At 41.9% G+C, this 25,198-nt stretch overlaps 1 protein-coding gene across 3 annotated transcripts in view; it reads left to right on the top strand.

Moving 5' to 3' along the window:
- Positions 1-25,198, top strand: part of PNPLA7 (patatin like domain 7, lysophospholipase) — a 478,577-nt gene that overhangs the window by 78,335 nt on the left and 375,044 nt on the right. For all 3 annotated transcript variants that reach the window (XM_073599988.1, XM_073599989.1, XM_073599987.1), the window contains 3 exons: positions 1,617-1,757; positions 4,269-4,428; positions 10,744-10,824. In XM_073599988.1, the coding sequence (XP_073456089.1) occupies positions 1,617-1,757; positions 4,269-4,428; positions 10,744-10,824 (382 nt within the window). The remainder of the gene's footprint in view (positions 1-1,616; positions 1,758-4,268; positions 4,429-10,743; positions 10,825-25,198) is intronic.

The following is a 25,198-nucleotide window of genomic DNA, read 5'->3' as shown; positions in this document are numbered from 1 at the left end:
AGCCAGGTTAAGGGCACAGGGCATAACAGTCGTAGCGTACCTAGACTATCTATTAATAATAGATCAGTCGGTGGCTGGTTTGGAGCAAAGCGTATGCACGGCATACAGATATATCATAGGCAGAATTCTTGCCTTTCTACAATTAGGGGTAGAAATTAAATTGGCCTTGAGTACTATTTAAGGCCAAGTCTCAGCTTTAATCAGTCTTATTTCAAAAACCACTTGCAACACATTCTTTAGTCCGGGGTTTTATGCAAGGGGTAATCCGGCTTAATCTGCCCTGTCAAACCTCCCTTGAACCCTTGGAACTTGAATTTAGTTTTGTCTGTATTACAAAAACAGCCATTTGAACCGATACAACATATTCCCCTAGTCCTTCTGACAAGGAAGTTGGTATTTTTGGTTGCTATATCCTCAGCAAAGAGGGTTTCGGAATTGGCTGCTCTTTCTTGTAAAGAGCCATATTTGATTTGTCATGAGGACAGAGTGGTGTTACGCCCTCGTCCAGACTTTTTGCCAAAAATGGTTTCAGGTTTTCACCTGAACCAAGATATTGTCCTGCCATTGTTTTTTCCAAAACCATGTTCCAGGGAAGAAAAGTCACTATATTGTCTTGATGTGGTGAGAGCAGTGAAAATCTACTTGAAGGCAACTGCTCAGATTCGTAAGACTGATGTCTTATTTATTCTGCCAGAGGGTCCTAAGAAAGTACAGGCAGTGTCGAAATCCACTGTTGCTAGGTGGATTCGGCAAGTGATAATTCCAACTTATGATTTAAGGGGTAAGATTCCCCCTTTTCAAGTTAAGGCGCACTCTACCAGGGCGGTTGGTGCTTCTTGGGCAGTGCGTCATCAGGCCTCCATGGCTCAGATCTTTAAGGCCGCAATTTGGTCTTCAGTGCATACATTCACAAAATGTTATCAGCTGGATGTAAGAAGGTATGAGTATATCGCCTTCGGGCGCAGTGTACTGAAGGCGGCAGTATAAGTCCTCAAGTAGCATTGCTATGGGACGTCCCATTAAGTAATTACTTAAGGCTCTGTGTCCCATGATGTACGGTAAAGAAAATAGGCTTTTTATAACAGCTTACCTGTAAAATCCTTTTCTTGGAGTACACCATGGGACACAGAGGTCCCTCCCCTCCTTTTTTGGGATTTAAGTATATTGCTTTTCTACAAAAACTGATGTGCTCCTGGAAGGAGGAGGGGTTATATAGGGAGTGAACTTCCTGGATTGGGTATAACCAGTGTCCATCACCTAAAGGTGGCCTATAACCATTAAGTAATTACTTAAGGCTCTGCGTCCCATGATGTACTCCAAGAAAAGGATTTTACAGGTAAGCTGTTATAAAAATTCTATTATAGGCTTTCCTATAGGTACAAATTATGCATGGGAGTTTGCTCCCACTTTAATGAAAACACTGTAGAAAACATTTCTCTGTTTGGCTAAGGATTTAATTATATTTATTGAATATTTCTAACTTAGCCTTTCTTTTGGGAAACCGTTAAATCAGTGGGTTCAGTTCCACTTTTAAGGCAAATGTTACACATATACTTGTGTTATTGTCCAAGGTCATGTTCTATAGTGGTAACTACTACTTTGTATCGCGGTTTCAGAATACTTCGTTTTAAGAAAGAATACCCAACCTTACAAAAGAAAGAGCCGCCCCCCTCACTACTAGAAGCAGATCTCACAGAGTTTGATGTTAAAAATTCTCACTTGCCATCAGAAGTTCTTTATATGTTGAAGAACGTACGGTAAGTGTCCATGCCTCTGTAATATGACTTCATGAAACTGTGTCTTTTTCTCATCATTGGGGACTTGTAATATATTTTTTCATGTCTGGTGAATTGCATTCATATACAGTACAGTAGTGTGTAAAAGATTTAGGGAAGAAATACTGTAAAGTAAGAATGCTTTCAAAAATAATATATATTAATTGTTTGTCTATCAATTTACAAAATGCAAAGTGAGGAAACAGAAATCTAAATCAAATCAACATTGGGTGTGACTACTCTTTGGCTTCAGACCAATTCTTACACTTACACAAAGTAAGGGATTTTGTAGGATTAGAGTCAGGTGTATGATCAACCAATTCTACAAAGCAGATGCCAATGATCATCAATTTCCTATGTAGGCTGAAACACAGTTGTTAACTGAAACAGAAATGGCTGTGTAGGCGGCTTAAAACTGGGCAGGGAACAGCCAAACTTTGCTACTAAGGTGAGGTAATGGAAGACCGTTTCATGTCACCGGTCATACACCATGACAAGACTGAGCACAGCAACACGACACAAGGTAGTTAGTTCTACTGCATCAGCACGGTCTAAGCTGGGCAAAGATTTCGAAACGGACTGGGGTTTCAAGATGTGCTGTCCAAGCTCTTTTAAAGAATCACAAAGAAATGGACAACATTGAGGACCGCAGATGCAATGGTCATGCAGCAGATAAGAGACATTGAGGTTGATTTACTAAAACAAGAACACTCTGGTGCAGCTGTGTATGTTGGCCAATCTGCTTCCAACTTCAGCTTGTTCAGTTAAACTTTGACAAAAAACCCTGGAAGCTGATTGGTTTCTATGAAGAGTTGCACCAGATTTTGCACTCTCTGGTTTTAGTAAATAACCCCCATCATGCTTACTTTCCTTCGACATTGGAAGATGTCCAGTATTGCCATCAGCACAGGACTGGTGGAAACCAGTGGGACCCAGGTACACCCATCTACTGTCCAGAGAAGTCTGGCCAGAAATGGTCTTCGTGGAAGAATTGCTGTCAAAAAGTTATACCTTCGAAGTGGGAACAAGACTAAGCGACTTAACTATGCATGAAAACCTAGCATCTGGGGTGCAGAAAAATGACGGCAGGTGCTTTGGACTGATGAGTCAAAATGTGAAATATTTAGCTGGAACAGGGGGCAGTTTGTTTGCCGAAGGCCTGGAGTGCAGTACAATAATAAGTGTCTGCAAGGAACAATGAAGCGTGGTGGAGATTCCTTGCAAGTTTGGGGCTGTATTTCTGCAAATGGAGTTGGAGATTTGGTCAGGATCAATGGTATCCTCATTGCTGAGAAATACAGGCAGATACTTATCTGTCATGCCATGCCAACAAGGAGGAGTGTGATTGTCCCCAAATTTATTGTGCGGCAGAACCATGATCCCAAACATACAGCCAATGTCATTAACATTTATTTTCAGCACAAAAAAGAACAAGGCATCCTGGAAGTGATGGTTTGGCTCCCACAGAGCCCTGATCTCAACATTGAGTCTGTCTGGGATTACATGAGGAGACAGAAGGATATGAGGCAGCCTACATCCACAGAAAATCTGTGGTTAGTTCTACAAGATGTTTGGAACAACCTACCTGCCAAGTTCCTTCAAAAACTGTGCAAGTGTACCTAGAAGAATTGATACTGTGTTGAAGGCAAAGGGCGGTCATACCAAATATTGACTTGATTTGATTTGGATTTCTCTTCTGTTCATTGAATTTCCATTTTGTTAATTGATAAAAATAAGCTATTAACACTTCTATTATTTTTTTATTTTATTTATTTCAGGTAAATTTTCTGAAAGCATTCTTTGCAGCATTTTTTCATACCTGATGATCTGTAAGAAGCGCTATGCAGTGTTTAAGCTTAAGGCCGGGTCCACACCTATGCGAATTAGATGCAAGTGTCTAAAATTTTTGCACAGTGGTGAAAATGTACCTGAATTATATTGACTGTAATGTAGCTCTTGAAGCATCCATTGCCCATGTGTACTTAGCCCTAATCGTTATAATTCTTGGACATCAGCCACAATCTTCTGGTAGCTAGGGAGAGCGCTATAAATGTAATACATTTGTTTCATTTAACAGTATTACTAGCTTAATTTATAAAAAAAATATGGTAATGTTATCCTTAAAGGTTAAGTTCACCTTTTACAGAAAAATCTGTAAGGTGAACGGACTATGGGTAAAGAAAGATTTTTTTCTTTAATTTCATTTTTGTTTCTGCCTTTGTTCCAATGTTCTGAAAGGTGCGATGGAAGGATGGGTGGTTGGATTCCCAAGTCTAAGCCCTACTCTGCTCATTGACACAGTAGAAGATACACTGGACACTGCAGATACCACAATGAACACGGAGGGCAATGGTGCTTATTCTTGGGATCAGCAGAATCTAGGCAATTCTCATTTGCTTATGTGCAAAGATGGGGCTAGACTTTAGGTATGCATGTGTTATGCCCCATTTGTCTTCGAGTAACCCATTCTGTGTTTTCTTACCTGTCCTGCAGGGTATTAGGGCACTTTGAAAAGCCTCTTTTCCTTGAGCTCTGTAAACACATGGTATTTGTCCAGCTTCATGAAGGCGAATATATCTTCCGGCCAGGACAGCTGGATAACAGTATATATGTAGTGCAAGATGGAATGCTGGAGGTCTGCATACAAGAAAGTGTAAGAAACACTACCACTGGTGGTTTATTTATTTATTTATTTTTTATACTTTATGTCAAAATGTCTTATAGAAAAAGATTGCTTTGACAATTAACAGTTCACTTCTACAATAAATCAGGAAAGTGGAAAATGAGGTGAGACAGGGGAATGCTGCAAGCCTAAAGCTCGGTACACACTGTCGAAAAATCTCAGTCAGTACGAAAAAAAAAAACTTGCAGTGTGTACCGAGCTTAAGATTGTTTTGCCCCTTTTGGTACTTTTTTCAGAAATGTACTGCCAGTCACTAAATTATGTAAACTTCCTGCACCTCCTTTGTTTATCTACAAATCCTGCTTTTGTGAGTACTTTCATGTTTTGATGAAAGTATTTCTACATTAAAGCTTAACTCCAGCTGCTGAGGGCCCTTTCCATGCAAATAGGAACTTTATCTTGACAAGTATTGGACCAAGATTTACCTCTGGGGTTCTTCGTGAGGACTGTACTGCAGAGGGGGGAAAGGGGCTGGGGGTAGGTTTATTATTATATTGTAGTAGAGTATGTACAGGAGGAAGGCCCTATTCTGCATTGTACAATTTCTTTTTTTGGGTAATTGTTGTAATTTTACATTTGTACTTTTACAACAACTTTAAAATGCAAAAAAAAAGCATTAAAGAAAAACCTGGACTCCAGACAAATATAACATATACCAATTAACCACCTCAGGGCACTTTCACCCCCTTCCTGCCCAGGCCAATTTCTTATCGTACATCACGGGACACAGAGCCATAGTAGTTACTATGTGGGTTATAAGCCACCTTCAGGTGATAGACACTGGCACACCCTAAGACAGGAAGTCCACTCCCTATATAACCCCTCCCACTACCTCAGTTTTTTCGCCAGTGTCTAAGGTGTTGGTCACAAGTAAAGATGTACTGTGCTGAGCTCCACTGGAGCAATCCTTGCTGGGGCCAGCTATGCAGCCGGATCCATTCGAAGTGTCTTTTTAGGCCGAATTGAATGGTATCCGGGCTTCGTGGCAGAAGAAACAAGGTTTTGCCTGTAACGCTGGACCCTGGGATCCAGAGCTTTGGTTTTTCCAGCCATAAAGTTTTTTTCTGGCGGGGTATTTTCCGGGTCCAGGAGTGTGGGTTCCCCAAGGGTCAGCGGTTCCTGAAGGTTTTGTAACGGAGCCCACTGTGAGAGGTGAAGATTGGGTCTGTTGGTTTTTACCACAGAAAACCCTGCGGCCGGAAAGGTACATGGAGATTTCTAAGGAATGCTTTAAATCCCCCCCCCCCCACACGCACGCCGATCCTGTTGGACCGGAGGCCCGCGCTCGTGCTGGAAAAAGGGGGGGGGGGGCGCGATGTGAAGGAAGGGGCGGGGCTTAGCGCTGTTTTGGTGTCCTCCAATGTCCAGCATGGGAGTAGGTTTAAAAGCTCCATTTTTGCTTGCTGCAGATGTTGGAGGGACACAATAGCAAAAAAGGGGCATATAAGAGGTTGGTACCACAGGCATTCCCTGACACATTTACTAAAAGCATCAGGCTGAGTGTTAATAGCAGCAGCAGTGGCTGGACTATTGCTCAAGCAGTGTATGCGATTTCTTTTGATAGTACCTCTGCTTTTGTGCATCTGGCTAAGGTCAGAAGGGGTGGTTGAAACACCCCAAAAAGGGCTAAAAGGGTCTCCCTCAAGCTCTGGAAAGCCTACTCATCTCTACAATGGCACCCTCCCCTGAGAGAGGGTGGCTGGTCAGAGTAAGCATCGGGGCCATGAAATGTTTGCAACTGTTTTCAACACTGAAGCCCCTGTTTATGTTACTAAAAAGGTATTTTTTCCTCAGCCACGATAAGATTGAAAAAAAAAAAAAAAAAGATTAGAGGCTTTAATCGCATCCCAGTGTGGGACCAAATGCGACAGGTTCTCTTCCATTACCCAGGACCCTCAAACTAAGGAACTAGGGGCGGGAGAAAATGAATTCCCTCAGGGGACTGTGGTGAGGCTGATGACTCCTCTTCTGAGGTATCAAATGTGGGGGGATCAGCTTTCACAATCTGTAAGATTGATGGTGCAATTTCTTGCTGAATGTTTGGGTTCGCCTCCCCAAGCTGTGCATGCCTTTCCTGTCCATTCATTGCTGGAAAAGCTTTTTGTATCTGAGTGGATCACTCAGATAAGCATTTTTTTCCCTCCTAAAAAGTTTTTTCACACTTTATCATATGGAGGAGAAAATTCACTAAAAGTGGGGTATACCAGCAATTAACGCTGCTATATGCCCTGTGAATAAGAGTTTGACTTGTCCGGCAGACAATGCTCAAATGCTTAGGGATCCAACGGATTAAAAGTTGGAATTCCTATTAAAAAATAAAAACAAACACTTTTTTTCTCTGGCAGATTGAGTGTCTCAGCCTGCGCTGACAGTAATTGGTTAATTGTTGAGAGACAAGTTTAAATAGGTGTTCAAGATTATCCTGTTCAGCAAGCCCAGGATCTGGCAAGCTACTAGCAGCTTTATGTTTGCAATAGTTGCTATGAGAGATTCTAAACTTAAGGCCTTGTGCCCTTCGCTAAGCGCCATGCAAGAAGCTCCTGGCTAGTCTTCCTTTTTGCGGTGAAACGGCTATTTGAGGATGATTTGGGTAATACATCCAAAGATATTTTAGTGGAAAATACCCCTTTTTCCATTTAAGAAAAGGAGTAAAATGTATTTTCATTTTAACAAGCTCCTTCTTTTGTGCCAGGGGCATCAGCCTCCAGGCAGTCACGACGGCCTCCGCTGTCAAGTTCAAAAGGTAATCCCCAGGGTCTTAGGGGAGGAAACCCACAAAATACTAAAGCCTCCTTATGAGGAGGTGCCCCCGCTTGCTCGGCTAGGGGGAATACTTCTGAAGTTCTCAAGGATCTGGCAGGAAGAGTGTCGAGACAGATGGGGGACTTCCTCAATAGCTCAAGGGTACAAACTGGAGTTCCAAGAGTTCCCGTCTCCTCCTTTTCTCAGACCAAACGTTCCTAAGGATCCAGAGTAAAAGAAGACTTTCTTTCAAGCATTGGACCATCTTTTGTCAAAAAGTGATCATGGTGGGTCCCCATGTAAGAGCAGGGGTTGGGGTTTGGTTCAAATCTTTTTTCACGGTGCCAAAACAGAATGGACATTCTGGATCTCAAAAATCAAATTCAATTCCTGAATATAACCGCTCTTTTTTTCGCATGGAGTCAATCCAATCAGTTGTCTCCATCCTACAAGAAGAACTTCTGGCGTCAATCGATATCAAAGATGCATGCCTCCATGTGCCTATTTCCTCGCTCACCAGTAATATCTACTTTTCAAGGTAGAAAATCTTCATTTTCAGTGTGTAGCTCTGCTTTTCGGTCTAGCTACTGCACCTTGAGTGTTTACCATGGTTCTGGCCTCTCCTCTAACCAGATTAAGGGCCCAAGGTTTAACAGTTATAGTTTATCTAGACGATCTGTTCTTGATAGACCAGTCGGAAGCCCGCTTAGACCAAAGTATGGTCACCACATTCAACTACCTGGAATACCTAGGTTGGATTCTCACCCTAGAAGAAATGTTCCTTAAAACCATGAAGAAGGCTAAAATACTTGGGTCTGATCTTCGATACACCCAGAAAGGGGTATTCTTGCCCCAGGCAAAGATCAGCACCATAAAGGTACTGATTCAGGTGGTCGAAGCAAGATGAATTCTTCTATTCAGCTTTGCATGAGGTTGCTGGGAAAGATGGTGGCTTCATTTGAGGCCATTCCTTATGCTCAGTTTCATTCGAGACTGCTGCAAAACAGTATCCTATCGGCTTGGAACAAAAGGGTTCAGGCTCTAGATTTACCAATGTGTCTGACTCCAAAGGTGCGCCAAAGCCTCAGTTTATGGTTAATAACCAAAAATCTGCAAAGGGGAAAATCCTTCCTTTATTTACCTGGGAAGTGGTAATAACATATGCCAACCTTTTTTTTGGGTTGGGGAGCAGTCCTGGAAGAAGCAACTGTCCAAGAGAAGTGACCCAGATCAGAAATGGCCTTGCCCATTAACATTCTAGAAATTCAGGCAGAGCACTTGGTCCTGAGGGCCTGAACGTTCAGATTACGGAATTGTCCTGCCAGGATTCAATCCGACATTGCCACAGCAATGACCTATATTTATCACCAAGGGGACACAAGAAGATGTGCGGCCCAGAGAGAGGTGAATCATATCCTATCGGTCGTCTTCATTCTAGGAATAGAAAATTGGCAGTCACCAGCAGTTATTCCTGGGAGAATGGCTCCTTCACCCCGATATCTTCCTGTCAGTATGTCAAAGATCGGGGATCCCAGACGTAGATCTGTTTGCGTCCAGGTTCAACAAAGAAATCGACAACTTTGTGTCCAGAACAAAGGATCCGCTAGCATGCAGAACAGATGCCTTGCTATTCCCATGGAATTGGTTCTCGGTGATTTATGCATTCCCTCCTATTCTGCCTGCGTCCACGACTTCTTCACAGGATCAAGCAGGAAGGGAAGTTGGTGGTTCTTGTGGCCCCCAGCATGGCCCAGGAGATCTTGGTATGCAGAGATCGTAAAGATGGCAGTAGGGGACCCATGGACCCTACTGCCACGGCCAGACCTTCTCTCGCAAGGTCCGGTATTCCATCCTACTTTACAAACGCTAAATCTAATGGTTTGGCTATTGAGCCCCACATTCTGAAGAAGCATTAGCTGTCAGTTTCAGTGGAGTCTACTCTGGTTAATGCAAGGAACCCGGCCTCCAGAGTCATATATTATTGAGTCTGGAAATCGTATATCTCCTGGTGTGAATCCAAGGGTTGGCACCTCAGGATTTATATCATAGGTAGAATCCTTGACTTTCTACAGATGGGATTAGAAATAAAGCTGGTCTGGAGTACTATCAAGGGCCAGCTTTTGGCCCTATCGGTATTATTTCAGGGACCACTTGCTTCACACTCTTTGGTTCGTAGCTTTATTCAGGGGGTAACACGACTCAATCCTCCGGTTAGGTCACCCCTGAACTCTTGGGACTTGAATTTAGTCCTGTTGGCATTACAGAAACAGCCTTTTGAGCTGATACGACATATTCCCTTGGTCCTTTTGACAAGGAAACTATCCTAATTTTCTACTGAAGGTAGTGTCAGGTTTTCATTTAAACCAGGAAATTGTTCAACCTTCATTTTTCCCAGAACCCCGTTCTGCGGAAGAAAAGTCACTACATTCTCTTGATGTGGTGGGAGCAGTCAAAATCTATTCAAGTAATGCTCAGATTCTAAAAACGGATGTTTTGTTTGTGTTGGTTGAAGGTCCTAAAAGAGGACAGGCAGCATTGAAATCTACTATTTCTAAAATGGATTCAACAAGTGATTGTTCAAGCTTATGGTTTAAAGAGGAAAGTTCCACCTTTTCATATTAAAGCGCACTCCACCAGGGCTGTTAGTACTTCCTGGGCAGTGCATCAGGCAGTGCATCACTAAGCCTCCATGGCTCATTGTAAGGAAGCACAGACAGGCATCACTAGTGGACACTGGCAAGCATCGCCATGGGGGCGGTACTAATAATCATTGCACTGATAAATTATCAGTGCAGACACCCCCCCCCCCCGTCAGGATAGCTGCTTATCGGCTCCCCTCTACTGTCAGTGTGAATAGAGGAATGCTGATAACCGGCACTTCCTAGTTACACTGTGATCAGCTGTGATTGGAGCCTCCGCGTGACACACTGCACCACCGATCACAGCACTGCGCTCCCCCAGGGCACACACAAGCAGCTTGTTCTGAAGGACATCATATGGCGTCCAGTCAGAATGAAAAGCCACGGAAAGTGGTTAAAATATGTTTTGCCAGAACATTCTTTTAATTTTTTTGGGGCAAAATAGGAAAATGTTACAACCGCAGCAAAGCTATTCTATTTTTTATGACTGTCCTATTAGGGAGATTTACCCTAATTTCCTGTCCCAGACGCACAATAGTAAGTTAGAGAAAATGTCCCAAAGTCTGGGGAGTTCCCCTTTTTTATATAGTTTTCCCTATTGGAAAATTTTCCCTTGCCTCAAGTTCTAGGGGCAACTAAAATTTTGGCTTTCCCCTTACTTTCCTGCTCAATGGCAATGGTCACCCATATAAATAGGGGGGGGGGGGAATCTCTCCAACGGGGACACAGACTGAAATAAAAACTTGGCAGAGGGTCTAACGCTTTCCTACTCTATCAAAAAACGAAAAAATAATTATAATATTTTGTCTAGAGTACACCTTAAATTGTCCAGTTTATCAGTAGTTTTAAAATGATGGAAAATTTGTGAAAAACAACTGACTTCTCATATGCTTCTGGTTTTCAGGATGGGAACGAGATGGTGGTGAAGGAGGTTTTAGCTGGAGACAGTGTGCACAGCCTGCTCAGTATTCTGGATGTCATCACTGTAAGTTTATTACTCTCTCTTCTTTAGTGCACGCATTTCCTTCCATTTACTGATTGGTAAGAGTGATAACAACATCATTTATATATTCATTTCACAATAGCCTGCAAAAAAAAGAGAGAGAGGGCACCATGCTTTGGAAATAGTCATGTGTACAACCTGTAATAAAAATTAATTTATTAAATAAGGACATTGGGCATCCAGTTTATTATAAAAAGAAAGAAGCACTCCCTGTTTCCCACCAAACATTTGTAGTTTTATTTGCATCTATTCAATTTTCACCCTAACTGAGCATGCTCTCTTTCTCTGTGCTTACGCCCCCCTCCAGAAATAACATTTAAAGTTCACAGTCAGTCACAGCCCACAGACAAACTGCGCACAGCCAAAGAAAAGCATACTCAGAACACAGGGCATGAATCGTCAGACCACACACAAAATTTATTACACAACACTGGAAGCATTCCAACATCATGGTAGAGTTACTTATCATAGCACTGATGTGGTTCTTGCATGCAATATAATGACACATGCACAGGGAAGTTTTTCCTGCTGTATACTGAAATGGTGAGACTGGGATCTTGTAAAATATGAAAAGGCTTGGTTGGTATGCAAGCAATTTGTGCTTAAAGTAGTAAAAATTGCAGGGAAAAAAATAAAAATAATACATTTTTAAATGTACCTTTGAACTTGCTAGAAAATTTGACCAGTCAATTCTCTAACAGAGCCACCTCCCTCCTTGCACATCAAATCCCTCTCATCTTGGATTGCTTAAATACTGTCTGTGTTGGTCCAGCTCCTCAATCCCATAAAACTACATAACATTTTATGTAGCTGCCAGAGGATAAACCGCAGGGAATACAAGAGATTGTCACTATAGTGACTGCTCTGAGTCTGTTGGGGTTGCTGACATTACACCAAAGATTGTGGCCCCCTGCTGAAGTTTAAGGGCCTTTCTAGTTACTTTTTAAATATAAATGACATGCTAAAATATATTAAAGGAGAAGCAAGGCCAAAGCTTTTTTGGCCCTACTTCTATGGATCACAGGAGTGCAGTTCGTTCTGCACTCCTGTGTCCTGTTTTCAGCAGAGAGCGGGTTTTACTCAGCTGTAGGGAATGATCCTGACTTTACAGCCAGGTCCAGGTGCTCCGCTGGGAGATTGAGCCAGCTGCTCCCTCCCGGGAGCAGCTGGTGACTGACAGCTCAGAGCAGAGGGGAGAACCGAGCGATCATTGGTGATTCATTGATCAGTTCTCAGTGCGGAGGTGTCAGGGGACAGATGCAGCATCGGATCAATGCTGCATCCACCTAGGTGAGTATAAGGGTTTTTTTTTTGTTTTTTGTATATACCCCATACTTCTTTTTAAATGCACATCTAATCTGAGGATTTTTTGTTGAAATCAATGGTCTATTTTCATTGTTACAAGACTGCTGTATGCATACAAGATGACGCACTACTAATTTCAAACCAAACAAATACCTTTCATTACCACTCCTACCCATTTTTTGCTTTTATTTATTTTATTTTTTTTGTTTTCATTCCTTCCTCTTACCTTCCCATATCACCTGTCCCTTTTCTGGTTGCCTCAGCTGACCTGTTGGCACCCACTTTAGATTATTCCCTTTTTGGTTTACCACAACCTGCATTGTTCCATTTGTTTATATGGCTATATGGATGCTATGTACTTTTCCTATATCTTTTCTGTCATACAGCAGACATGCTGTGAGCATGTACCAGATCATTTCCTCATGCTCAAATTGTATGGCTGTATATTCCCACTTGTTGCTCACTTATTTTTTTTCTCTGTACTCCCCACCAAGAGAACACAATAGCTCAGCGGGAGGAAATCTCCTGTCAACACTGTGTTGATGGGGGAATCAAACAAATTTCTTTCCTACAAGAAATACATTTGTTCCATCTATAGCCAGTCTAACTGGATGCAGTAGCACAAGGTTGTGAGGGCAAACCCCTAAATAGCAGAGAACAGATTAGACAGTAGACGACAGGAAAAGCACACGAGACAATATTAGGGAACACGCACCAACACTATCTATATCTGCCTTGTTGATGTAAAAGGAGGCAATTATTTACAGAACTCAATAGCTCAAGCTGAAATTGACATGCTGTTCTTATTGAGTTATAGAGTCTCCTCCCCCTTCCCTGCGTGCCCTGGTTTTATCCCAGTCAGACAAAGAAACTCTGAAAGTACAGTTAAACCTTACCAAAACAGATTTAGGGTTACTGCGGTGCTATGTTTTAAAAAAAAAAAAATCTATGCACATCCCTCCAGCTGCACCCACGTTGTAGACACTGGTGCACATCTCATCTCTATGATGTGTGCAGTGCTAGGGGTGCAGCCAAATCCAGACCATTAAAAAATGTCAAAAAGCACAACCTGCAAAAGAAGTTTGTTTATATTCACCTGTCCCGCTGCCTGCTTTTGCAATCTTTGCTCTCTTCACATTCAGCACACTACTGCTGTGCTTCCACTGACCCCCAGTGTGTTCTGTGGTTCTGTCCATGTCACTACGGGTCACAGTAAATACAAAGAAAGGGGGTTGGATAGGGATTATAATGGTGCCCAATGTATAGACGCTACAGTTTTTAACTTAAAAGAATATTACTTTTATTACATAAATATACAGCGAACAACAAACATAGGGTGCATATAACACAAGCGGAGTAATATACAAACAGTGGTACAGGCCAAAGTATGCATATACATGGGATGTTCACTGATGCATGTCAAGTCCCTACATGTTTCGCCAAACAATGTCTTCTTCAGGGTATTATGTAGTCACCAGTGTTCAACAGTGGCTCTGATAATAATAAACACATAATCAATATTACAATATCAAAAAATGGAAATATTATGAATATAGTATGACAAAATTACAAAAAAAAAACACACAAATCGAGTATCATGGCTCATAGACTCTCCTACCCCCACAAATCCCACCCAACTTACCAAAGACACTCCCACAATAGGGCACAAAACCAGGCAGCCCAACAATCATGGCAAAGGGAGGTTTTGTTTGTGCGACCACAGATGGCATACAGGGGCCAGGCTATATTAAAATTAAGGAGAAAGAAATAAAAGGAGTGATGTACATTATTGGACATAACACAGTCCAATATGATGGGTGTAACATAGCATCAATTAGTACTTGCATATACTCTGCTAAGAAAAAGTATGGGTACAGGGGCACCAGGAAAGCCAAACAGCACTGTAAAGTTGTAACTTCACCATATATAACCTACTGTAAGTAAAAAGAAAGAAGAAATACCGATAAGGATAAGGGAATCAAATGTATTTTGATAAAAAAATAAAAAATAAAAAAAATATTGAAGACAAATAAAATGTAGTGGTGAAGGATATATATTACAGAAACACTTGAATGTGGCCAAGTATACTGAACCCTGCAGGGAAGGGATGTATCCCATTGTAAACCTGCAGTAAGTAATAACCAACTAAGACATCCAATCGCAATTTGATGGGTGACGTCAGTATATAATGGTTCTCAATAATAGCCCAACATATAGGAGAAGAGAAGAAAGGAGAAGAAAGGAAAGGATAAACTCTGCACAGTAATACATGGATTCCATCAAGGATACATGCATACAAGGATTCCATCAAGCAGCATAAACCCAGAGATGAACACCGCCTCTAAGTTTACCTGGCATCAGTATAACTGACACAATGGCCGCCCCTGGGATCCAGCTGATGGAGTGCTGGAATCGCCGGCCCTATATACCCCCTACTTGGTCGGCGTCTGATGTCACCGACCGAGTGCGGACGAAAAAAGGCTACTGCGCATGTGCTGGAGGGCCCTCCATTCTCCTACAAACCCCAGAGTGCTGAGCAGTGCTGAATTTATATGACGGTGGGCGGGACTGTCCTCTGCATTATAGCACGTACAACAGACTGGATTGAAGAGAGCGGGATGGGAGGAAAAAACCCAGGCCAGGCTAGCAGAACTCCAGCGTAGCTGACGGCAACCAAACATGGGCGTCTGTCCTAAATAGGAGCAGACGCTTGGGGCGTCCGTGCAGCCACACATAATGTCCGCCCAAGGCCACTGTGGACAGCCCGATGTCCACCTAGAAAAACGGAGGGCCACCAAGGCACGGGTGGAGAACAGGTCAGAAGATAGGTATTGGTAACCACACCGGTGCACCAACAAGCGTGGACCAATCCCAGCAACATGAACCATGACACGCGATCAATAAAACATGAAAGTAATAACCATTTAAACAAAACAAATGATTTGTCAAAAAAAGAGAAAGGGTATGTACATATATTAATCTACTCTAAAGTGTATAACTATGCGGTGATGCAAATCACCTAATCCAGGATGGTAAAATGGCTATGGCGATACATAATGTGGGAGAGAGGGAGGCAAGATGGAATAAAAGTTTAATGACTACTGCTATTATTAACAAGATAACCAGGATTGAATGCACACACTTTATATAGGCAAAAATAAATAAAGTCTCTACATTACAAAAAAGATTTGAAACTAATATATTCATTCAAGCCGGGATATCTTGTGGCATCCAAATTATGTATCCACCGGGTTTCTAATTGTAGTAATGTGCAATCTATGCCACCGCCCCTCACCTGTAAAGGTACATGTTCAAGGGCGGTGAACATGATCACGTTTGGGTCAAATTTATGCTGAAGTCCCACATGTCTGCTGATAGCAGTAGTCATGAGGCGTTTGAAAATGGGAGTGGTGTGGTTCTTTATTCGCTTAGAAAAAGGGCGCTTAATTTTCCCCACGTAAAAACATCCACATAGGCATTTGGCTAAATATACAACGTCAACTGTAAGGCAAGTCACTCTATGCAAAATAGCATGAGTTTGACCATTCAGGAGAGTGGTCTCGTGGCCATTGGAAATAAAGCGACATACATCACATCTCCCACAGGCAAAAGTGCCAGTATGGGATGTGTGGTCTCAGGCCACAGGGGAGTAGTGGCTCCTAACAGACGATCCCTGAGAGATGGTGTTCGTCAGTATGTGATTTCAGGGTGCGGTTTGATACATTTTTTAGTGGTTGTATCAACCGTTAATAGAGGCCAAAATTTGGTCAAGACATCCCTTGTGCATTGTCACGAGGCTTGGTGGAAAAGATAAGGTCCTTCCTCTCTTGTTGATGAGCTTTATTATACGCTTTTTTCAAGAGGGTGTGGCTGTAGCCCCTGTTTCCCAATCTTGTATATAATTCCTTAGAAGCCCTCTGGAAATCATTGTCCAAGGTGCAATTTCTTGTAATGCCGCGTACACACGAGCAGACTTTGCCCGGCGGATGGGATTTCGTCGGACAATTCGATCGTGTGTGGGCTCCAGCGGACTTTGTTTTCTCAAAAGTTGGACGGACTTAGATTTGAAACATGTTTTAAATCTATCCGTCGAACTCGAGTCCGGTCGAAAAGTCCGCTCGTCTGTATGCTAGTTCAACGGACAAAAAGCCATGCTAGGGCAGCTATTGGCTACTGGCTATGAACTTCCTTGTTTTAGTCCGGTCGTACGTCATCATGTACGAATTTGACGGACTTTGGTGGATTGTGTGTAGGCAAGTCCGTTCATTCGGAAAGTCCGTCAAAGTCCGCCGGGCAAAGTCTGCCGTAAAGTCCGCTCGTGTGTACGCGGCATTAGTCTTATATATTGGCTGTAGGGAATGCTTTTTAATAGAGGCCTAGGATGTGCACTGGTGGCATGTAAAACTGTATTAGCAGCAGATGGCTTTTGATTTAATGAAGAATAAAGAAAGCTATCATCATCAACATAAATCTCTAAGTCCAAAAAACAAATCCTGCACTGACTGCACTCCATAGTAAATTTCCGGTTAAAATTGTTGACAGCCAGTTTGTCCATGAACCACGAAAGTTCATCCCTCGTACCGGACCAAAAGAGTAGAATATCATCTATATATCTGTGCCAAGAAATGACATGTTGCAAAAGACCAGACATATCCTCTTTTGCAAAAAGTTCCCTCTACCACCCCCCAAGTACAGGTTGGCATAGGATGGGGCAAAATGTGTCCCCATGGCTACCCTCTGCACCTGGTGGAAGTGGGAGGAACCAACCATGAATATGTTACGAGTAAGGATGAACTCAAGTAGGTCAAGAACAAACTGGCTGTAGGAGTTTGCCATCGGTCCCCTTTCTTTTAACTGATTACAAATAATCTCAATCCCTCTATTGTGTGGGATGGAATTTATAGAGGCTTTCAATATCAATGGCCACAAGCCAAGCATTTTTGTGGATATGCAATGATACAACCATTAAAAAATGTATCAAACCGTACCCTGAAATCACATACCGACGAGCACTGTCTCTTTTGCCTGTGGGAGATGTGATGTATGTCGCTTTATTTCCAATGGCCACTAGACCACTCTCCCGAATGGTCAAACTCATGCTATTTTGCATAGAGTGACTTGCCATACAGTTGGAGTTGTATATTTAGCCAAATGCTTGTGTGGATGTTTTTACGTTGGCAAAACTAAGCGCCCTTTTTCTAAGCGAATAAAGGACCACACCACTCCCATTTTCAAACGCTTCATTACTGCTGCTATCAGCAGACATGTGGGACTTCAGCATAATTTTGACCCCAACGTTCACCGCCCTTGAACATGTACCTTTTACATGTGAGGGGCGGTGGCATAGATTGCACATTACTACAACCCGGTGGATAGATAATTTGGATGCCACAAGATAGAGCCGCACAATTAATCGTCAAGAATCAATAATAATTCCATAGAAAGACTTCTGTGCTACTATACTGATATTATGATGAAATAAAATGAGTGAAAGCTAAATGATGATGTTGCTGCAAAATCAAAATGGTGAACACCACTCAAAAAACTCAAAATAATACACATTTAATTAAATAATATGTGCAGGTGATCCTGCGCAACACCTCTAACATATATAGGCAATAAAAAATATGTGATGTGAAATCTCCAATATTGGTAGTATATAATACATATGTGAAAAAAATCTCCCACTCTTAATTCCTCTCCAGACTCCCCCTCAGAGACTGGCTACTCTTCAACAGCACTGCTGCTGCAGGTACTGGTCCCTCAAACCACCAGTTCTTGCAGGCCCACAGTCTTGGATGCACACAGCTTCGGGCTTCTTAAACGCACACAGGCTTCAAGCCCCTCAATGCACACAGCTTCTGTCTTCACACAGACACTAGGAGCCACTGCTCCAACTCTACCTTCCTTCCTAGGGAAGGAAGCCTGTGTGCGTTTAAGAAGCCCAAAGCTGTGTTCATCCAAGACTGTGGGCCTGCAAGAGCTGGTGGTTTGAGGGACCAGTACCTGTAGCAGCAGTGCTGTTGAAGAGTAGCCAGTCTCTGAGGGGGAGTCTGGAGAGGAATTAAGAGTGGGAGTGCCACCAGGATGGGGGTCATGGGAGAAGTCAGATGTGTGTGGACTGTGGAGAGAAGGCTATAGGATAAAACCAGAGCGACCAACCTGCAGCCATCTAACTGAGCCCTGCACAGTGCACCTGAGAGGAGATTACCTGCTGGTTGGTCTACAACAAAATGGCGATTTTATCACTTCCTGTCCCAACCATATAAATAAACAGATGTACCAACCAATCCGGTTCCCCGAGGAAGTCATGTGATATGACCTAACGCGTAGGACGTAACCGGAAATACACAGCGCGGACCGGAAGTGACTTATTGGGTATCGTTATCACACTGTTTCCTTGTTTATGTTTGGCGCATTCGATTTTACTGCAGTGTAAGCGGATATTTTTTAATAAATTAATTTGCTATTACGTTATTACCCTATTGGAGGCTTAATCATTATTTTGCATGTGGAGTCCATCAACCATTGGGAGGGGATTTTCCCCATAAACATAACGGACCAACATCATTGTTCCTGCCACGTGGACCGCATTCCAGAGGACACATTTAGGCATATGCCGCTAAGGTGAGAGTTCTGGGAGCACATAGCGGTGGTGTGATTATCACGAAAGTCACAAGATCATCTATCAACTTTTGTTTGCTTCTCTTCTTATTTGAACTTGATTTATCAGCACTTCATTCACTTTATATTATCACTATTGGACTATTTGATTATTCACTGATTTGTTATTGGATATTGGATTTTATTTATTTACATAATATTTTCATCTAGATTATTTTCACATATGTATTATATACTACCAATATTGGAGATTTCACATCACATATTTTTTATTGCCTATATATGTTAGAGGTGTTGCGCAGGATCACCCGTACATATTATTTATTTAAATGTGTATTATTTTGAATCGTCAAGAATCGTTATCACGATCTTGACTAAAGTGTTTCACAATTTATTCTATGCAAAGAATTCTCTCTGCTCTTCTGAAGCCACAGCCCTCAAAAGAAAGGAAGAGAAGAACTGGGCAGTCTGCTAAGAATCAAAACATTCTTTATCAGTTGAACTTTGTATAAACATTGTAACAATTTGTCAATGGAATAGACTGTAAGTGAAAAAAGTTTAACCACTTAAAGTGGAGTTCCACTTTTGGATTCCTCCCCCCCCTCCAGTGTCACATTTGGCACCTTTCAGGGGGGAGGAGGGAGCAGATACCTGTCTAATACAGGTATTTGCTCCCACTTCCTGGCATAGATCACCGCGGCGCTTGCGGTGACCTATGCCTCTTCTGGCGCCTACCCCGTCCTCCCCCCGCTGTATTCTGTGAGACACAGAACACAGCAGGGACCTGAGAGGACGCGCAGCGCGACTCGCCCATGCGCAGTAGGGAACCAGGAAGTGAAGCCGCACGGCTTCACTTCCTTATTCCCTTACCGAGGATGGCGGCGGCAGCAGGCGAGAGACGGATCGGCTTCGGCTGCCGACATCACGGGCTCCCTGGACAGGTAAGTGTCCATATATTAAAAGTCAGCAGCTGCAGTATTTGTAGCTGCTGGCTTTTAATATTTTTTTTTCAGCGGACCTCCTCTTTAAACGCTAAACCTTTATCTGACATTTGTTTGTTTCAAGTTAAAATCATTTTTTTTTTTGCTAGAAAATTACTTAGAACCCCAAAACATTATATATATTTTTTTAGTAGACACCCTAGAGAATAAAATGGTGGTTGTTGCAATATTTTATGTCACACTGTATTTGTGCAGCGGTCTTTCAAATGCAATTAAAAAAAAAAAAAAAATACTTTAATTTAAAAAAACTAACCAGTAAAGTTAGCCCATCTTTTTTTGTATAATGTGAAAGATTTTACGTCGCAAGGATCGTGAGAGAATTGTGATCTTTTAATTCTAAGCAAAAAAATCATGATTCTCATTTTGGCCAGAATCGTGCAGCTCTACCACAAGATATCCCAGCTTGAACGAATATATTTGTTTCAAATCTTTTTTGTAATGTAGAGACTTTATTTATTTTTGCCTATAATAAAGTGTGTGCGTTCAATCCTGGATATCTTGTTAATAATAGCAGTACTCATGAACCTTTTATTCCATCTTGCCTCCCTCTCTCCCACATTATGTATCGCCATAGCCATTTTACCATCCTGGATTAGGTGATTTGCATCACCGCATAGGTATACATTTTAGAGTAGATGTACATAGCCGTTCTCTTTTTTTTGACAGACCTTTAATAATCATTTGTTGTCTTTGGAATTGTCATTACTTTTGATATTTTGTAAAACTCATGTGCAATTATGTTTTTTTTTAAATTATTATTACTTTCATGTTTTATTAATCGCGTGTCATGGTTCATGTTGCTGGGATTGGTCCACGCTGGTTGGTGCAGCGGTGTGGTTACCAATACCTATCTTCTGACTTGTTCTCCACCCGTTTCTCTCTCCCCCCCCCCCCCTTGCCTTGGCCCTCCGTTTTTTCTGCTCGGACATCGGGCTGTCCACGGTGGCCTTGGGCGGACATTATGTGTGGCTGCACGGACGCCCCGGGCGTCTGCTCCTATTTGGGCAGACGTCTGTGTTTGGTTGCTGTCAGCCGCTCTGGAGTTCTGCTAGCCTGGCCTGGGTTTTTTCCTCCCATCCTGCTCTGCCCAATCCGGTCTGCTGTGCGGGCTATCATGCGGAGGATGGTCCCGCCCACCGCCGTCTATGTGTTTACTGCGTCATGTGACGCAGTTGCGTCACGTGATAGCCATTCGGCGCTGCTCAGCACTCTGGGGTTTGTAGGCAAATGGCGGGCCCTCCGGCGCATGCGCAGTAGCCTTTTTTCATCCGCACTCGGTCGGTGACGGCAGACTCCGACCGAGTGGGGGTATATAGGGCCGGCGATTCCAGCACTCCATCAGCTAGATCCCAGGCGTGACCATTGTGACAGTTATACTGATGCCAGGTAAACTTAGATGCTGTGTTCATCTGTGGGCTTATGCTGCTTGATGGAATCCTTATGTATTACTGTGCTGAGTTTATGCTTTCCTTTCCTTTGTTTTCCTTTCCTTTCTCCTCTTCTCCCATATGTTGGGCTATTATTGAAAACTATTATATACTGACGTCACCCATCATATTGCGATTGGATGTCTTAGTTGATTATTTACTGCAGGTTTACAATGGGATACATCCCTTCCCTGCAGGGTTCAGTATACTTGGCCACATTCTAGTGTCTCTGTAATATATATCCTTCACCACTATATTTTATTTGTCTTCAATATATTTTTTTATATTCCCTTTTCTATCAAAATACATTTGATTCCCTTACCCTTATTGGTATTCCTTCCTTCTTTTTACTTACAGTAGGTTATATATGGTGAAGTTACAACTTTACAGTGCTGTTTGGCTTTCCTGGCGCCTCTGTACCCATACTTTTTCTTAGCAGAGTATATGTAAGTACTAATTGTTGCTATGTTAGCCCATCATATTGGACTGCGTTATGTCCAATAATGTACATCACTCCTTTTATTTCTTTCTCCTTAATTTTAATGTATCCTGGCCCCTGTATGCCCCCTGTGGTCACACAAACAAAACCTCCCTTTGCCATGATTGTTGGGCTGCCTGGTTTTGTGCCCTATTGTGGGAGTTTCTTTGGTAAGTTGGGTGGGATTTGTGGGGGTGGGAGAGTCTATGAGCCATGATACTCGATCATAATGTTATTTCCATTTTTTTGATATTGTAATATTGATTATGTGTTTATTATTATCAGAGCCACTGTTGAACACTGGTGACTACATAATCCCCCAAAGAAGCCACTGTTTGGCGAAACATGTAGGGACTTGACATGCATCAGTGACCCCCCGATGTATATGGATACTTTGGCCAGTACCGCTGTTTTTATATTACTCTGCTTATGTTTTATACACCCTATGTTTGTTGTTTGCTGTATATTTATGTAATAAAATTTATATTTTTTTAAGTAAAAACTGTAGCTTCTATACATTGGACACCGTTATAATCCCTATCCAACCCCCTTTCTTTGTATTTACCAATATAACGGGTGAGGTGCCGGATCTTATGAGGTCACTGAACCCACACCCTTTACAACGGGTCACAATAGTTACGGGTCACCGGAAAGAGAACCACAGCGTCTGGTGTGTACTTATGCATCTGACACTGCCTAAAGTGGTCAAATGTGAAGAATTTTTGGGCGGCTTTAGCTGTTGAACAGAGTGAAAAGCAGAAGAAGGGAAGATGGAACATTTTAATTTAAATCCTATTTTTGTCAAGTCTTGCTTTTTTCAAAAAAACATTTTTTAACGCTGTGTCATAGTTCCTTTTAAGAAAAAAAATAAAAATAAAAAAAGAGAAAGGTTGAAAACACTAAGTGGCGAATGCAGAACCCCATAGAGTCCAATCAGAATTAATTTCTGAATTTATCTAACATCAGCAAAGTGAAAACTGCTTGGCTGCTATGTGTTAATGCCCTTTCAATTTAGTTCTTTGCTTCTAGCATTGCTTATTAAATACAAGGCTGTATCTTTAGAAAAGCTTGGTGCCCCTACTTTACAGTGTACAAGTTGCTGTACAGACATGCCGTTCAGGGAATTCTTCATTAGTCACTGTGGTCAGGTACAGACGCTTCTCTCATCCGATACGAGTGATCAGCTGTCACAGCCCAAGTCACAGTACCAGCCTGCGTATTGTGCACAATGTAGAAATTTATTTACACTCAGCACAATTTCATTCATTATTTCTGCCCTGGGGATATTTGTCAGTCGAGTTCTCACCATGGAAATATTAAATGAAATTGGAAAGAGGGAGTGCTGTGTTATTAGCATCTCTCGCTGTGCTAGGCTGCTGGTTATACAGAAATTTATATTCCATGAGGAATAAAACCCCTCACTAACAGTAAACCAGCAATTTATTCCACATTAAGAAAATTATTTTTCTCCATTTTATAGAGGGCTCTGTTATATTATTGCAGTTTTAATATTGCACATGGTGGAAATATAGGTAAGAGTTTATTCCTATATTTCTTGTCTGTAATTTACTTGTCCTTTTGGGCTTGTTTGCATGGAATTTTGCTAGTGGCAGATTGTTAACTTTATTATATGTCAGTTCCATGTTTCTTGAGCCCCCTTTTCCTTTTAGATTATATGCACATTTAACCTATTTTAAACTCCTTATTTACCTATAAAAGCCTCCCTTTTGTAGCCATTTAAAAGCCCTGAGTCTGCTACTGGGTACAGTGTATGTGGATGTGATGTCAACAGCCCCAGCATACACAGCTGTCACATAAACGGTGGTCAACTTTCTTGATATGGAGCTTCAAGTGTGGCCCCTGACATCCCTAAAGGGCCACACATAATATTTAATAATGTAATGTTACAAAAATCTATATCATAAGGAGGTCACAGGACGCCGCACTCCCATCAGTCAGAATAGTAAGAGGACAGTGAAAGGTCCACCCCTCTGACGCATTTCATCCCACTCCAGGGCTTGATTGAATAAATGCGTCAGTGGGTGTGGCCGAGGCGGAGTCCTTTTCACTGTCCTCTTACTATTCTGACTGATGGGAGTGCGGCATCCTTAGACTTCGTCATAGTTTTGGTATTCTGGATGTGTATCCAGATGCTGTGCCAGTACAGCTGAGGATCACAGGGGCAGTTTGTGAGCTCTTAGAACGGCACTCCAAGTTTGTTTATACAGACTACAGAAAGCTGTCAACGACTGCAGACATGCAGCAGGAGATAGTTACAAACTGCTAATATGCTGTAGCAATTGTTGGAGCTTGTGAACATGCTATAATAGTTGTAAGAAACTGGAGACATGCCTCAGAAAATTGTCATAGACTAGAGATACATGAGATTACCAGAAATCACTGCTATTACAGGGCAATAGAAAACATGGATTAATGTATGTAGGGTCTAAGAGGGCCGCACGGAAAACGTCAAAGGGCTGTAGGGTGGGCACCAGGACTGTACAGTATGCCCCTTTTCTCCTACCCCAGCAGCTACATAAAAGATTGAGGGGTGGAAGGGTTGATCCAGCACAGACAGTAATTGCACTCCCAAAAAAAGAGAGGGCTACGATGTGCAGGGAGGGAGGGGGATATGCTAGGGAATCAACTCTTTTAGAAGTTGTCACATATTCTAGCAAGATTGCCACCCACAAAAAAATATTTTATGGAAAATAAATATTGCTGCAAGTAAGCAATTTAAAATATTTGTGCTTTAAACCATTTTTTTTATAACAGGGGCCCTTTGGAGTTAAAATTAGTAATAATAACCAGCTATTTAATACAGTCTAAAAGCTGACACAATGAATAAATTATATTCACACCTTCCTATCCTGTATATTATATTATGCTGTTTGACAGTTTATATAATCCAGAATAGGGGTAGCTCTTATTATATTGTTAGAGTGGAGGTCAGAAATCCCCAGCTCTGACAAATTTAGGAGGTATAGCCATATATTATTTCCAAGCTTTTTTTTTTCTTTTAAAATTAACTTGTTAGACTGGGACTTGCATAGTGTTTTTGTTTCCATTCAGACAAATTTATAAAAGGAAATGGGTAAACCTGGGAGAAACCTGGGTAATTCAAAGTAAGCATGTGATTAAAAAAAAATGAAATAGGCCGAGGTCTCAATCAATGAAGACTAAATGTCAGCACAGTCAATTAATCATGAGACATACAGTGGGGACGGAAAGTATTCAGACCCCCTTAAATTTTTCACTCTTTGTTATATTGCAGCCATTTGCTAAAATCATTTAAGTTCATTTTTTCCTCATCAATGTACACACAGCACCCCATATTGACAGAAAAACACAGAATTGTTGACATTTTTGCAGATTTATTAAAAAAGAAAAACTGAAATATCACATGTGCCTAAGTATTCAGACCCTTTGCTCAGTATTTAGTAGAAGCACCCTTTTGATCTAATACAGCCATGAGTCTTTTTGGGAAAGATGCAACAAGTTTTTCACACCTGGATTTGGGG

Source organism: Aquarana catesbeiana, linkage group LG09, assembly GCF_042186555.1.
Source record: "Aquarana catesbeiana isolate 2022-GZ linkage group LG09, ASM4218655v1, whole genome shotgun sequence".
Classification (NCBI taxonomy): Eukaryota; Metazoa; Chordata; class Amphibia; order Anura; family Ranidae; genus Aquarana; species Aquarana catesbeiana.
This window is presented reverse-complemented; position numbering and strand designations above follow the sequence as displayed.